At 43.3% G+C, this 15,317-nt stretch overlaps 1 protein-coding gene across 1 annotated transcript in view; it reads left to right on the top strand.

The window, feature by feature from the left end:
* The window catches only part of ISPD (isoprenoid synthase domain containing), a 232,055-nt gene that overhangs the window by 7,730 nt on the left and 209,008 nt on the right, over positions 1-15,317 (top strand). Inside the window, exon 3 of the mRNA XM_006018934.3 lies at positions 5,804-6,083. Within this exon, the coding sequence (XP_006018996.1) occupies positions 5,804-6,083 (280 nt within the window). The remainder of the gene's footprint in view (positions 1-5,803; positions 6,084-15,317) is intronic.

Here is a 15,317-nt window from a genome sequence, read left to right as displayed (position 1 = left end):
CCCCCCCCCCCCCCCCCCCAAAAAAAAACCATTCTTGCATTTTGCATGAGTGGAAGTAATGAACACATTTATACTCCTTTGCAAAAGCTGGTCTGTACCCACCATCCTAATTCTGTGCTGTCACTGATACACCTGCAATTATGCACAGAAAAACTGAAAATTATGCTCAGAAAAATTCAAAATTATACACAATTAATTACATTTATATTTTTATAAATTAAAACAAATATAACACTATTTTAACCTTCTTTAGAAATATATGCAGGTACTTGTGTGTGGGGTGTGGTTGGGGGGGTAGATGTCAGGTGTGTGGGGGGGGTTTGTGGGGGTGTGGGTGTATGGGGGGATTGTGGAGGAGGGTGTGTGTGTGTGTGTGTGTGTGTGGGAGGGTTGTGGGTGGATGTGGGAATGTGTGGGGTTTGTGGGCGGGTGTGGGCTCCTCTGCTCAGTGCCCCTGCCACACCCCCACCCCCTCATGCACAGCCCCTGCTGCCAGCAGGCCCTTGGGACTGCAAGCGCACAGCTCTGGCAAATTCTGGGGGCTGCATGTGGCAGCACAGAGTCAGCCCGGTTCAGCCTGCTGGTAGGCACCTTTTGGGCCAGAGCAGGCTGGCTCCATGCCAGCACACGGGGCTTATGCATAGTTGGAGGGGGAGAGGTTTTTTGTGGGGGGAGGCGGGGACTGAGTCCCCCCCCCCCCCCCAGCCACAGGAAAGCCTACAGGGGAACAGGAGGGGAAAGGGCTGGGGGGGAGGCCAGGCTGAGTCGTGGGGCAGTCAGAGCCCAGCAGCTCCTCTGGGGGAGTGGGTGGGCAGTCTCCGCTGCTGAATGCATGCCGGGAGAGGAGGAGCATGTTCCCCCTCCTTGGCTTCTCCGCACCATGCCCCGGGATGAGCTGCTGGGCTCTGATTGCCCCACAACCTGACCTGACTGGGGTCCCATTCACAGTCGTGGGACAATCCCCACAGTGCAGGAGGGAAATTACGTAATATTATGTGATTACGTGCAGTTGTATGTTTTATGCACAAAATTATGCAGGCATGTAATTGTGTGATTCCCTGGGTTGTACTATAAGATGATGAAACGGGGAATTTAATATTCTCCCCAAATTCCCATCCGTCTGTACACATGACAGTTGTAGTATAGTCCATTTCACTTGGCCTCAGAATGAGGAATTCCCGTGTTTCTATATTAGCCTGTTACTAGTGCAAGCACAGAGCACATTTAGATTTTTCACTGTTCAGTAACTTGTACAATTCAGTTGTGATTTGTAAGGAATAATAGATATCTCTTTGGTTTCTTTTAGCATGGGTTGGCTCTTCCTGACTCTTATGTTAATTTTTAGATTTAAATGAATCACAATGTGTAAGGAATTGAGGTGTATCCAATTAGTTTGCCTTAGTTTTGAGTTAAAAAAAAAAATAAAAAAGTGCAAGTTTTTTTTTTATGGCTAAATGTTGGTCCATGACAACATTTACTTGAAGGGTTCCTTAACCTTTTGATGAACTGGAATGAGTGCGAAGTTAGGAATGAAACTTGAAGCCATGGCATCTCATGATTACAAGTTTTGTAAAAGTGTTTGCACAGCCTTAGCACTGAGGAGTTTGAGGGCATTTTGGAATACCTGTACTATAGATGTGGAACAAGAGGCTGAAGAAAATATCTGACAGTGGAAAAAATAGACATTCCAGCAGCCAAGTCCTTGCTACCAGGGGCTGATGAACAATGGCAAAGGTGGTGATGTCTCAACCACCAACATACTGGAGTTGGACGCTAATGGAATTAAAGAAGTGGGGCTATACCATTGGTTCAACCACTTGTGACTGCAGCACAGAGCCTCAGACTATGCAACACCTGCTGCAATGCATGCTACTTGAAGGCACATGTACAATGAAAGATCTTGCAAAATACAGTAAATGAGCAGAAGCATGCATAACAAGATAGTCAGATGTGGCAGAGACATGAGAAGGATACCTGTATGCTTTGCATTTCCTAAAGAACAGTCAAAATACTTGCTGTAGAATTTTAGTAGCATTCCTATTTATTTCCCTGTTTCAAGTAAGGAAAAAAAAAGTAAGTTTTAAAAGTTTTCATTAAAATTATTATTGTACCAGAGCTTATTGCTCTGGGCACATGGTTTACATTTGTGTCCGGGACCACAGCACATTGAGTAGGGCTGGAGCAGGTCTGGCTGGCAGGGGACCTGGGGGGTCAGCCTGTGAGCCCAGGGCTGCTCCCCACTGAGCTCAACATACTGTGGAGGGTCTGGCTGGGGCATGAGGATGCTTCAGCATGGGGCTCGCCAACAGGCAGCCCTCACACTGAAGCACCCTTGTGCCTGGCCAGCCAGGGCAGCATCTACGTATGTGTTGCTGCAGAGTAAAATAAACAAGTACTATCCTGCTGCAGAATAATTTGGCTTATGCCAGCTTAATAGAGGTGCATGTGTAGATGCACAACATTAACTGCACAGGTGATTAGTCTCCTACACAGTAAACGTCTCATGTTGGCATGCCCAAGGTCATTTAGTCCAGCCCCCTGCTGAAGGCAGGACCATCCCAGCCAAGTGTCTGTCTAACCTGCACTTGAAAACTACCAAGGATGGGGATTCCACAACTTTTCTGGGTAGGCTGTTCCAATACAAGGAGAAATGCAAAGTGCTGCACCTAGGGAGGAAAAATGTCCAGCACACCTACAGCCTAGGGAATGACCTGCTGGGTGGCACGGAAGTGGAACATGAGTCGGCAGTGTGACGAAGCCATCAGAAAAGCCAATGGCACTTTATCGTGCATCAGCAGATGCATGACCAATAGGTCCAAGGAGGTGATACTTCCCCGCTATCGGGCGCTGGTCAGACCGCAGTTGGAGTACTGCGTGCAATTCTGGGCGCCGCAATTCAAGAGGGATGTGGATAACCTGGAGAGGGTCCAGAGAAGGGACACTCGTATGGTTAAGGGCCTGCAGACCAAGCCCTATGAGGAGAGACTAGAGAAACTGGACCTTTTCAGCCTCTGCAAGAGAAGGTTGAGAGGCGACCTTGTGGCTGGCCATAAGTTCATCACGGGGGCACAGAAGGGAATTGGTGAGTATTTATTCACCAAGGTGCCCCCAGGGGTTACAAGAAATAATGGCCACAAGCTAGCAGAGAGCAGATTTAGACTAGACATTAGGAAGAACTTCTTCACAGTTCAAGTCCTGCCTATGCAGGGGGTCAGACTCGATGATCTATTGAGGTCCCTTCCAGCCCTAACATCTATGAACGCTTGACCACCCTCATAGTCAGAAAATTCCTCCTCATCTTCAGCCTGTATTTTCCCCTGCTACAGCCTGAGGCCATTGCTCCTAGTCCTGTCTTCTACAGCCACAGAGTAAAGCTGATCTCCATCCTCTCTGTAATTGCCCTTCAGGTATTTGAAGACTGCTATCAAATCCCCACTGTCTTCTCTTCTCTAGATTAAATAACCTTAGTTCTTTCAACCTTTCCTCATCAGACTGGCTTCCTGGCCCCTAATAATTTTTTGTTATGTGTTTGACTCTTTCCAATCTGTCCCCATCCTTAAAATGCAGGGCCTAAGACTAGACATAGCACTCCAGATGAGGCCTCACCAGTGCTTACTAAGAATTGTTTCCCTAGATCTGGAGGTGACACTCCTATTAATACAATACAGTATGCCGTTGGCTTTTTAGTAGGGGTGCACTGATAAAGATTTTTTTGGGGCCGATACTGATCTGGTAGCTGATAAGCAGCCTGGCAGCTTGGAGAGCAGCATCTGGCAAGTAAGTCTGTGGGGGGAAGGGGCGTGGCGGGGGAGCAAATCACGGCCACCACAGTGAGGGAGGGAGTGGGGCTGGGGCTGGGGTAGGCACTGCCTGAGGGCGGGCTGCCTGCTGGGGGCTCCACTGGCCTCTTCCTGGTAGGGGGCTGGGCTGGAGCTGCGCTTGGGGTGGGCCAGCAGTGAGGTGAGCAGTGGCAGCACTGGGAGAGGGGGTCATGGGGGCTACAGTGAATTTTAGGGTGGCTGTAGCCCACCCTGTAGCCTCTGCTCCCAGCACCACCGCTGCGTCCCCCGAGTGCAGCCCCAGCCCAACCCCCCTGCCAGGAAGAGGCTGGTGCAGCCCACCCTTGCCCCACACACAAATCGAGGGGGCACATGGCCCCATGCCTCACCTGGGGCACACAGTGGCAGGGAGTTGCCTCCCCCCCCATCCCCACATCCCCTGGACATCCTGTGACATAGTGTGTCCCGCCCCATCCTGCCTGAGCAGCCCCTGCTGCAGCCCCATTCTCTCCCTCACTGTGGGGGCCTCGATATGCTTTCCCCCCCGCAGACTTACCAGCCAGGTGCTGGTCTCCAAGTTGCCGGGCTGCATTCCCGTCCGCATGCATGATGTGGTTGTGTGCCTGCACATGGCATTTATCAGCAACATAACCAACTATACCAGCCAAAAAAAGCCAATTGGCAATAACAGCAATTTTTTCCTTTTTTTGGTGCCAATCTAATATGGACCAATATATTGGTGCACCTCTACTTTTTAGCAACAAGAGCACACTGTTGGCTCATTCAGGTCCTTCCCTGCAGTTCTGCAGCCTAACCACTTATTCCCTTGTTTGTGTTTGTCCATGCAATTATTCCATCCCAAGTGCAGTACTTTGTACTTGCCCTTGTTGAATCCTATGTGAGGCCTTAAGGAGGGCTAAGTGCCCTATCCTTGGATTGGTTGGTTTGATTGTTTTAGTGCAAAACCACCTGTTACCATGTTAAAATTGACACGAAAGCTTTACCTTTCAGAGAATCAGATTTGACAAAACTTCACATAAAATGTATGGCTGGAAGGGGCCGTGTAGTCTAACCCCTAAATATAATACTTATGTTCCCAATCAGAAGTATTAACTTGTTAATAACTCAATTGTAGCAGGACATAATAGGAGTAAAGAACCTAGGTCGTTGCTGGGACTTTCCATGCTGCTTGAAATTATCCCTTATTGTGGGCAGGTTACTGAACTTTTTTTGGATGGCATTTGTGTGTATGGGAGATTCCCTGGGAATTGTTTCTCAGGCATTTTAGCAAGTAGGTCCTAACTTTCACTATGTTTCTCTTCCTTTTTTTTAAATAGTAGGCAGTTATTAATCCTGACCTTCATGCTCTGTGCATGTGTTATCAAAATTTAGGCACATAGGCTGGAGTGCATCTATGTCCTCCCGGTACTTACAAACCCTCAGGTGCCTGGAGCGGGAGGGTCTTGCTTGTATACTCGGCAGTAAACCCAAAGCTAGACTTGAGATCAAGAAGGTTTTTTGTTTTTTTTTTTTTTTTTCTGCCCAGAACCAATGAAGAGACTTTTTGGGGATTTTTTTTTTTTTTTTTGGCTTTTCTCCACTGAGCTGAAGGTTCTAGTATATGTAGGTGAATGGAAATGGCAGGTCATTGGGGCACAGGTTAAGGTGGGTATTGGAACTGTTTATTAAGTTGGTTGAGGTGCTTGCTTATTGGTGTTGCTGAAGGGTTAGTTCCCATCCCTGCCAATGATAATATTTGGGCAGCCCCCTTCACAGAATCTCAAAGATTTGGGAATGGGGTCATACCGAGTTTACAGATCCTCCCCTATGGCTTGTCAGGTTCAGACGCTTGCTACAGCAAACCAGTACTACTGCTTGAAGATGTGGGGGATTGCTTCACTGTGTTAATGTATTAACTGTAAAGTGAATTTCTCATTTACACAAATAGTTTAAAATCTAAAAGCAAGTGCTCTAACAGAAGACAACTTGTACAACTATATTTTCCCATTCTCAATTTCTTACAGAATAAGCTGGATATCGGATATAATTGTGGTAGTGTCTCTTGAACACATTGAAACAATGAAGTCAATTATTCAGAAATATGGTCACAAACGGATTACAGTGGTAGAAGGCGGAGTGACTCGTCACCGGTCAATTTTCAATGGACTCAAAATCTTTGCAGAGAACAAGCTTTCCAATTGTCCGCTCCAGAAACCCGAAGTAGTGATCATCCATGATGCTGTGAGGCCATTCATTGAGGAAGATATTCTATTAAAAGTAGTTAAGGCTGCTAAAGACCATGGGGTAAGTACTGCACAGCAACCAAGCTCTGTAAAGCTCTTACGTAATTCAAAGTAAATAGGAATTTCATTAATGTTCTTCCATGGTACCATCGATAGTGATTTTTTGGATCATAGTTGTCAGCTTTGGGGTAACCTGCTTGACAAATTTCATATCCTAGAGCAATAATATAACTATCTGCAATTTCTGCAAAGAAACCTGCCTAATAAGAATTTACCAAGTAAAATTCATCCTGTTGGCTTTTGTATGTAAAAATCTGTTGATGTAATGCCTTGCTATTCCAGAGATTCATGCTTTATAGAAATTTATGGATGATAACTATACTCTTGAGCTTCAAGGATTAGCTTTCATGCTTGTCCATCTCATCCTTAGCAGCCAAATACTACAGAAGTGGTAAAAGCACTGCTCCTATTATATTGCTGTATTTCTTTAGAGGCCTACACAAGGTGCTAATGGTTTAACATTAAGTATAAATACGATATATCAATGTTGTATTTTTCCCTTGATATAACTAAATTGTCAGATTCAGTTGATGGGTATAATTAAGAAATAAATGGCTGAGAAATCAGCTATGTTCTAAGAGGTAATGAGCCATGAGTTCTAAATCCAGCTGGTCATTAAATGCCAGGAAATAACAGATATGGAGGTCGTTATTTCTGTTACCGTTATAAAATCATTTTTATGTGACTATGACTGTCTTGACCTTTGTCAGGTGCTGCTGATGTTGGCAGCTTCATTGTTTTCATAGAATCCACTGGTATGGTAAAACAGGATGTTTCTCAATGCTGTATTAGGATTTATAGAAAGCATGTTATAAATGTTAGTTAAATGGAAATAGAAAATCATCAGTTCTTAAATGCCTTTTTCTGCATTAATGTAAGTAGATGACCTGTACTTTGCTTAGGAAGAAGATGAACAGGGTTTGAATGCATAGTTCAGAGTGGCTAACCCAAGACCATTTGTTTTTACTGGCAGTCTGCAAATTTATTACTGACAAATGTCAGTTTGAAAATTGGATGTTCTACATAATGTAAATATAAACCTTCAGCCAGGCCGTAGGTGACAGTAATAGGGGTTGCATTCATATTCAGGGGTTTAACACCAACTTTCTAAATCTGGCTTGAGCCTCTACTCAGAAGGCATATCTACACTGTGCACTTGTACTGCTCAGTAACTTAAAGTAATGTTACTCCCAAATGAGTCCACACAAACAGGGTTACTGCTCAGTAAGGTGTCTACATGTGCCTTACTTCACAGTAACTATTTGGGAGCAAATTTACTTCCAAGTTGGCATAAGTTGTCATGTAGATGCACGTGCCTGTACTGTGCAGTAATTTTCTGTTACTATGCAGCAATGGTGCACATGTAGATGCACCCAGCAATCTGGGAAAACAAATTTGAAGTGTGTGTTCTAAAGCAAATGAACTTCCCTACTCATGAGCAATGTTAAACTAAAATGGGGTTTTATTAAACATGAAAAGGGAACAGGCACATAACCTTAGAGAACCTTAATTATTGAATACTATGTAAAACCCAAACCACTAATAGTTTTGGTTTTACTTGACTGCAGCAGTGATTTTTATGCCATGCTGCCTCCACCCCAGGGCTCCCCTACTCATCCAACACTCAGATACCCCTGACCGCAGCCCACACCAAAATTGCCTTGCTGTCTCTCATGGCATACACCCCCCACCCACCGACTCTTGCCCCTTCTTCTGGCACCACTGCTCCAACTCAGCCGCACGGCCCTGCTGTGCAGCCGTGCCTATCTGAGAGAAGAGTGGGATGCAGTAGCAGCATGTGACTGAGGGGGGTGCTGTGGATGCTTCTGTGGGCCCCAAAGCCCTGAGGAAGAGCTCCCTGTAGGGCGCCAAGCTGTGCTCCCATTCAGATGCAAGGTGACGCTGCCTTGCTCTCTGTCCATCAACACTTGAATTCAGTCCTTTCTGAGGACAGATCTTCAGGGTTTCTTACTTTTTTACGGAGAGCTCAAATGTATTTACAGACAGGTATTCACTTCTTTTAATGGACTGTATATACATTTATGGACAGTTGCAACCTTGATACTGATTTAATGAAACCATTCAACTTTATTTTTTGGAGGGTGGAATACTTTTATGTTGAAAATGCAGTTGAAAGGTATTTTTTTTTTCTGCATAACGTAGTATAGGAATAATGTTGTTGCCACACTTCTATAAAAATGGCTATGATAATTTTTTTTACTTACATACTTTATACTTAAATACAGAATAAGCATTTTGTTACCTTCTGACTGGTGTGTTTTTTGTTTCGGTATTTTTTCTTTTTCTGTCAATGGTGATTGATTTTTATCATACTCGGGAAACGCCAAAATATAATTTTTTCATACTTCTGCATTTTACCACCTTGTGTCGTCTTTTTTTTTTTTCTTTCCCCCATGAATGTGATTCCCTGATTTTGAGAGAGGTTTTTAGTGATCTCAACTGTCATTGATTTCTGCAAATGTTGGGGTGGCTCAGGACTTTTGCTTTAGAAGCTTAGGGTCCAGTCAATATCCATAGGCAAATTGCTGCAGCCCTTTGCAACCTCACTGACCTCCTGTGAGCTGCATTTGGGTGCAGGAGTCCACTCAATTACAGGATCAAGACTTTGATTTTAAATGTGTTATGTTTGCAAAAAAATCTTAGTCTGAGAGAATTATCAGTAAAAATGCCCTTTAAATAGAAGTTAGAGGGTAATAAATATTAGTTAATTTAAACTTTCAAGTTTATTTAAACTTTGTTATGAGAACACTAATAAGTTTAAATCAAATAACTTGTTTAGGAAAGTAAACTGAAACCCTAACATTGAAATCTTACAGGGTGCATCGACACGTGCAATTAATGTGAAGGGATAAACTCTGGATCTGTTTGAGCTAGAGTACACTGCTTCTGGGCTCAGCGTTTACATGCATGCCCGGGACAGCAGCAGCTTGAGCTGGGATGGAGCAGGCTTGTGGGGGTCAGCCCTGGGCTCTGAGTGGCAGCGTCAGGCGGTGGAGGGGCTGACTGGGACACGAGTGCCAAAAGTGTGGAGCTTTGTGACTAGGTGGCAGGCAGGAGTCTGATCCCCTGGTGCCTGGGCTGACCATGTGCAATTGATACTCACTGTCATCATCCACACCATCATCACAGTTGATTATTCTGCTGTAAGATAGTGCTGTCGGGAATAGTACTATCTTATGGCAGAGTTAGTTAATTTACTGAGCTCTAATACTGGTTCACATGTAGATGGTGACACTTTACTGTGGAGCTAATTAGCCTACAACACAGTAAAGCACATGTACAGATGCATCTACTTTATCTAAATCTGTGCGAGAAGAACAGAATTTTGTAATAAAACCTGTGAGAAATCTAGGCTCCCATTCTTCATTTTATTTACGTTTCACTTCCCTTTCGTTCACTGCTTCTGGGATTAAGTACTGTCACCCTAGTGGATCACTCATTGTATGTGATGTGAGCATATAAAGACCATATTACCTACATGTAGTTTGGAAAGGGAGAATAATATGGCTACCAGCCTTCCCTTTGCAGGGGACTGAAATGAAACTGTCTCTTGCTCCCTGCAGAGAACAAGTTGCATATTCTATAACTATTAAAGAAATTCAGCAGCGTCGGTATTCTTCTTCCAGTTCCCAGCAGTAGCTTAGTCTCAATGTGTAAAATAGAAGCCTTGTACTTCACACTGAGGCCTTTACCAGTTGTGAGGGCAGAGTCATTTTCTGGAGTCTTTGCAGCAACCAGACTTCAAGAGACATCTCACTGATACTTGTCTCTTGAAGACCTATTTCTTCAAGGAGGAGTTTCTGAAAGCTGCATTGGTTCAGGTATTGAGCCAAGGGTTTTACAGCATCACCACCATGATGAATTGATACTAGTAGGAAAGTAGGTCTAGTGTGTAGGACACTGGGCTGTGCCTTAGGAGTTGAGTTCAGTTCCTGACTCAACCACAGGCTTTCCTGGGCAAGACACTTAATCTGTTATCTCCTTCATTTTGTTGTTTGATAAATGGAAATGGCAATCTCCTGTCTCTCCCAATTTTGTGAGGTGAAATCTGTTAATGATGGTGCCGTGCTTTGATATTACAATGGTAGGAAACTCCACTGGGGCTGGTCTCCTCCCAGGAAAGAAAGCTATGAGCTGGTACATGAATTTGAAGTTGTGGCAACAGAGTATTGGGCTATAGGGCGAGTTATGGCATTTTTCCTGCTTCTGTTAGGAAATAATGGTATTTGTACACGTAGGAATGGAATGAGCCATCTGTTAATTTAATTTTTACAATAAAATATTCTATGTTAGGACTCCCAGAGCATATTTGCATATCTAAATACATTAAAGTCAAGACTGATTGTCTTATATCTTTGTAGTTCTGCTTTGTTATAGTAAAACTGAAAAAAACAGAGTATCTTGTTTCTACTGGTTATATGGTGAATTTTAAAGTATTCGGAAGCCTGACATTTCCATTTGTCCTTTCTGATTTATCAGGAAATATGTCCCCGGAACTTGTTCACTATCAGTGTCTTTCAACTATCTGTCCTTTTTGTGAATCTGATTTTAAGAGAGACTTTTGATAGTGTGAGGGTTTTTTTTTTATATAAAATAAATGTATCTATTTTGTATATAAAATTGAAATTGGATTACTACTCTCTTTGTGTTTATATATTGGTAGAATTTTTTTGTTTGTTTGGGGGGGGGTGGATTTCCTCCACTCCCCTCATTTTTTTTTTTTTTTGGGGGGGGGGGTGTTTTCCCCCCCCCCCCCCCCCCCCGCCTATACTTAAAACTAAAAGTAAGTAACTTCCTATATGGTAGATTAAGTATGTAGAATTGTATGTGATGCAGTGGATTTTCCCGCTGCCCTTTTCTGCTAATTTTCTTTAAGATGCACAATATAGCTGTATTATCTTCCTTAATAAGCTGGATGGAGGACAAAGTCAAAGTTAATCGACATTTATTTTCCATCAATCAGTATGGTCTGGCTGGTCATCAACAGTAGTAATTACTTCACCATGTATAGATCTATAGTTCACATTCCTACATTATGATTTTGTCCAGGTGGCTATTTTGTTTTCCCTTGTCTGACATGGTCTTCCTTTTTGAATGTCTCTTATTTTATTGTTGATGCCTTATCAGGTGTTCTTTGGATACCAAGTGGTCCCCCTTGTTTGGAGGAGCACAGAAGAGTAGCTGTTTGACTCCACTCATTCATTCAACTTTTATATGCTTCTAAAAAGTTCTTTCCATGCTAGGGACAGATGATAAACAATGGTGTTCTCTACTGGCACAGATCCATTGAATGGAGTGAAGATATGCCAGCTGAGTATTTGACTCCCAAAGCTCTTGGCTATGACAAGTACCTTTTTAGGGCTGCTAAGTATGAGGACCTGAAAGGAACTTCAGGTTGGATAATTGATATTTCTGTAGCATAAGTTGGCAAACTCCCCAGACGGGGGTGGTGGGGAGGGAGGGTGGATGTATGTCTTCATGTGAGAGCTCCACAGGATTCTGAGGGACCTATTCGTTGGGTAGCCAAGAATCCCCATCTCAAAATTGGTATCTGTGGTTATCTTGCATAAGAAAAGTCTGGATGGAGGGAAGTTGCAACTTTCCAGTAATCGGAGTCTCATCATAATTAAAGGAAGAACAATTTTTTAGTCTGTCAATACAAAAAGTAATTTTTCTTTTGCATTATATAGAAAAAATACAAAACCGGGTAGAAGCTTCACAATAAATCACAAATAGAAAAAGGAATAATGGAATGCTACACTGTGTTCTTCTGCATACCACATAGATAGCATAAGTGTATGAAGTTTTAGTGTTCTTTAAAATGGCAATTGATCAAATAGGTTATTGCACTTCCACTTGTCAGACAAATAAATTACTTTATTACACTTACTAATCAGTTTGTTATTTGCCTGTAGGATTCAAGTGCACAGTTTATCCAGAAGTAATAAATTATGCCTAAATTTCTTGAAACGATCCCTTGATTGTGTTAAAAATGCAGCCTTGTAACCAATTAAATTCCATTTATGTTTTTGGGGTAATTTATAATTAAAATGATATGTTTCTAGAAACAAATTCTTCATTGCCAGAAAAAGCTGGGGGAAGTGGAAGCTGCAGAAGGCAGGAATCCAAAGCCCCCAGCTACTTCACACTTGCCAACATTTTAAATAGCTTCACCCAAAAAGAGAAAAAATTGTCAGTTCTACTATTGAAAAAAAAAATATTATGATAAGACAAAGAGTCTCTTTCTCTCTAGTAAAATTGCAACCAGACTTGATTTATTAATGTGATTTCAAGCTTCTCTTTAACTCAAAACACAAACTTCACAATTAGAAGGTTAACTCGACTGGATTTAATGAATAAACAACATTTTCAGTAATGCTCAAAGAAGAGCTCCTTCTGACCATAGTTACAGTACATCCTTAGTTATTCAAACCTTTGAATATCTTTACTAACTTGCAACTGTTGTTATTGTATAATGCACAGTTCTTTTTTTAGGTTTACTGTATTTAACATCTCTAATGTGATACGGTTTTACATTCTGCAGCACATGTTAGCATGTGTAATCATTCATAAGATGCCGTAGTTTCACTTATCTGAACAAATTTAGTTATTGGAACAGCCTTTCAATTAGTTTCGAAAGGGTTTTGGATCACCAAGAATGAACTGTACTAGGAACCAGAAGCCAAGTATAAATGTAATAGAATACAGTAAATCAAATGAACGAAAAAATGTTGAGGGACACCCCATTGCCCATAATAGAGAAATTGGAATTTGAAAGGGAAGGCTGTATGTTGAATAAAATACTTGATTACCATTGTTACTGTATATATAAGAAATGGACACAAGTACTAACCTACAATTTGGCATTGCTTATTTGCTTTCCATTCAGTGTGTCCAGAAATATGGATTTTTGCTACACATTTCTTAATAATTCTGAAACCTTTTTCTCAAGTCTAATGTTAAGTCATATGAATACAATCAGTAATTTTTTTTTTATCAAATCTTATGCTGATATACATACGAAAGGAGGCTCTGCATGTGTATTTTTACCCTGTTATGCATAGTAGTTTCTAGGATAGTTTAAAACCCTTTGAGTAATTTCTAGGATAGTTGTTTTGTAGTTTGTTTGCTACTCTTCAGAAGACATCAAGAATGATTCCTTAATTTAAAAAATAAATAAATAAACAATGTACTGAACACCATGTAAATTATTTAGGAGAGATCTTGTCCTACCTTCCAAGATACCTTAAGTAGTACATAGGGCAGGAGCTGTGTTGCTGAGCAGTGTGTGAGCACTTGTGCATAGGACTGTAATATCTTCACACTAATTTATAACTTGATTCATGCAGTAGTTTATATGCTTTATTAATGTATTGTTTTTTTTTAATATAGGTGGTAAAAGTTACTATGTAAATCACTTTTTGGACTAATATTGGTATAATGTCTTGGATAAAAAATTGCTGACAACTCATTTTACTATTCAGCTTGTCTTAACAATGAGTTATATCCTTGTGACATTTTAAAATGGAACAGTACGTTGTACTACATTATCAGCAGGGATCCTGGTTTTCCCTGATTTAAAAAAATGACAAATTCTCTGCTAAAACCCCCCAAATCCATTATTAAAATTAAAGCTCCCCCCCACCCCTTGCTGGTGCCCCTTTCCCCCATCCACAGCCCCTGCTCTCCCAGCCTTGCTGGAGGGGGCCCCCAGATGCCAGGGGTATGGACCCAGGTCTGTAGCCCCTTGCTTCTGCTCCCCCCACTGCTGTGGGCTCGGGCAGGGCGGCTCCCTGCTGCTGCACGCACTCCCAGGGGGCAGAGGGGACCCGTGCCTCCCAGATCTGTACCTGGGGCAGGCACAGGCTGAGGCTGCTGCCCAGTTGGGTGGGGCTTTGGACCTGGGGCTGCAGTGCATAGCTCTAGGACCCCAGGCGGGAGAAGAACATGGCTGTGGGTGACTCATCTGTTGGAGGGGGGGGGGCAGTTTCCCCACTCCTGTGCACAGTCCCAGGGGGCAGGATAGACCTGTGCCCCTCAAATCTGTACCTGGGGCAGGTGCAGGCTGCAGGCTCAAGCTCCCACCCTGTTTTCCTCCCCTGGGGCCTCCGGAGCCAGCGGGTGCAACCCATTGCGGCTGGAAACAATGGGGCTGCATGGGGATTCCTCGCTGGTGCAAGCTCCGCCCCCCCCGCCCCTGCTACCCTGGTAACATGCCTCTAGCTCCTGCTGCTGCTTTGAGGGGCACAGCCCTGCACCACTGCCCTCACTGCACATTGCACAGAGGTACAAAAACCTGATGGTAACACTGCTGTATCTCTGTAGAGTTTGTATAGGCAATAACTTTTGGGTGGGGGGTGAGGTGAGAGAACCTAATTGTGAATGTTTACTATAGGCCATCAAACCAAGAAGGGGAGGAGCTTGATCTGGAGTTCTGTGAAGAACTGACAGATGTTATGCGATCAAGGGACTTGGTTGTCATGGGCGACTTCAATTATCTGGATATAGATTGGGAGGAACACTCGGCTAGGTCAGATTGGTCATGTAGCTTTTTAACTGTAATCGAGGAGCTCTTTCTGACTTAGGAAGTGCAAATGCCAACCAGAGGTACCATTCTCCTAGACATGGTCTTGGCCAAAGGAGATGAACTGGTGTGTGGCTTGAACATTGAGGGTAGCCTGAGCAACAGCGACCATGAGCTCATCAGGTTCACTATCCATCACAAGGTTGACAAATCAACTAGCAGGATTGAAGTCCTGGACTTCAAAAATCCTGACTTCAACAGGATCAGGGCATTAGTAGGGGAGATGATGTGGGACTGTTGGCTACAAATGTCCAACTCGGGATCCTTAAAATTCTAGTTTATTAGGCAGATTGAAACACTTTAATGAGTTAAATCATAAACCTTGGGGCTGGTCCCCACACACACATACATGCACACACATACACACACACAGTAGCCGGCTACAGAGTCAGGTATACCTATCCTACAAGCGCTGGAGTCTGTCATTGAGACTTCTTTCAGCGTGGTGTTATCTTCCAGAAGGGGGTTGCCGGCTGGTCCTTCTGGCTGGACAGGCCTGGTTGAGTTGGAGATCAAGAGGGCGCCACCGAGGGTCACTTTTCACTGCGTTTTATCTGTCCCTGGCAGACTTTGGTGACTCCCCAGTTTTCAGGTTTGCCCAATCCAGGGGTTGTTGACCCTCGTGGGACT

Source organism: Alligator sinensis, unplaced genomic scaffold (assembly GCF_000455745.1).
Source record: "Alligator sinensis unplaced genomic scaffold, ASM45574v1 scaffold123_2, whole genome shotgun sequence".
NCBI classification, from domain to species: Eukaryota; Metazoa; Chordata; order Crocodylia; family Alligatoridae; genus Alligator; species Alligator sinensis.
This window is presented reverse-complemented; position numbering and strand designations above follow the sequence as displayed.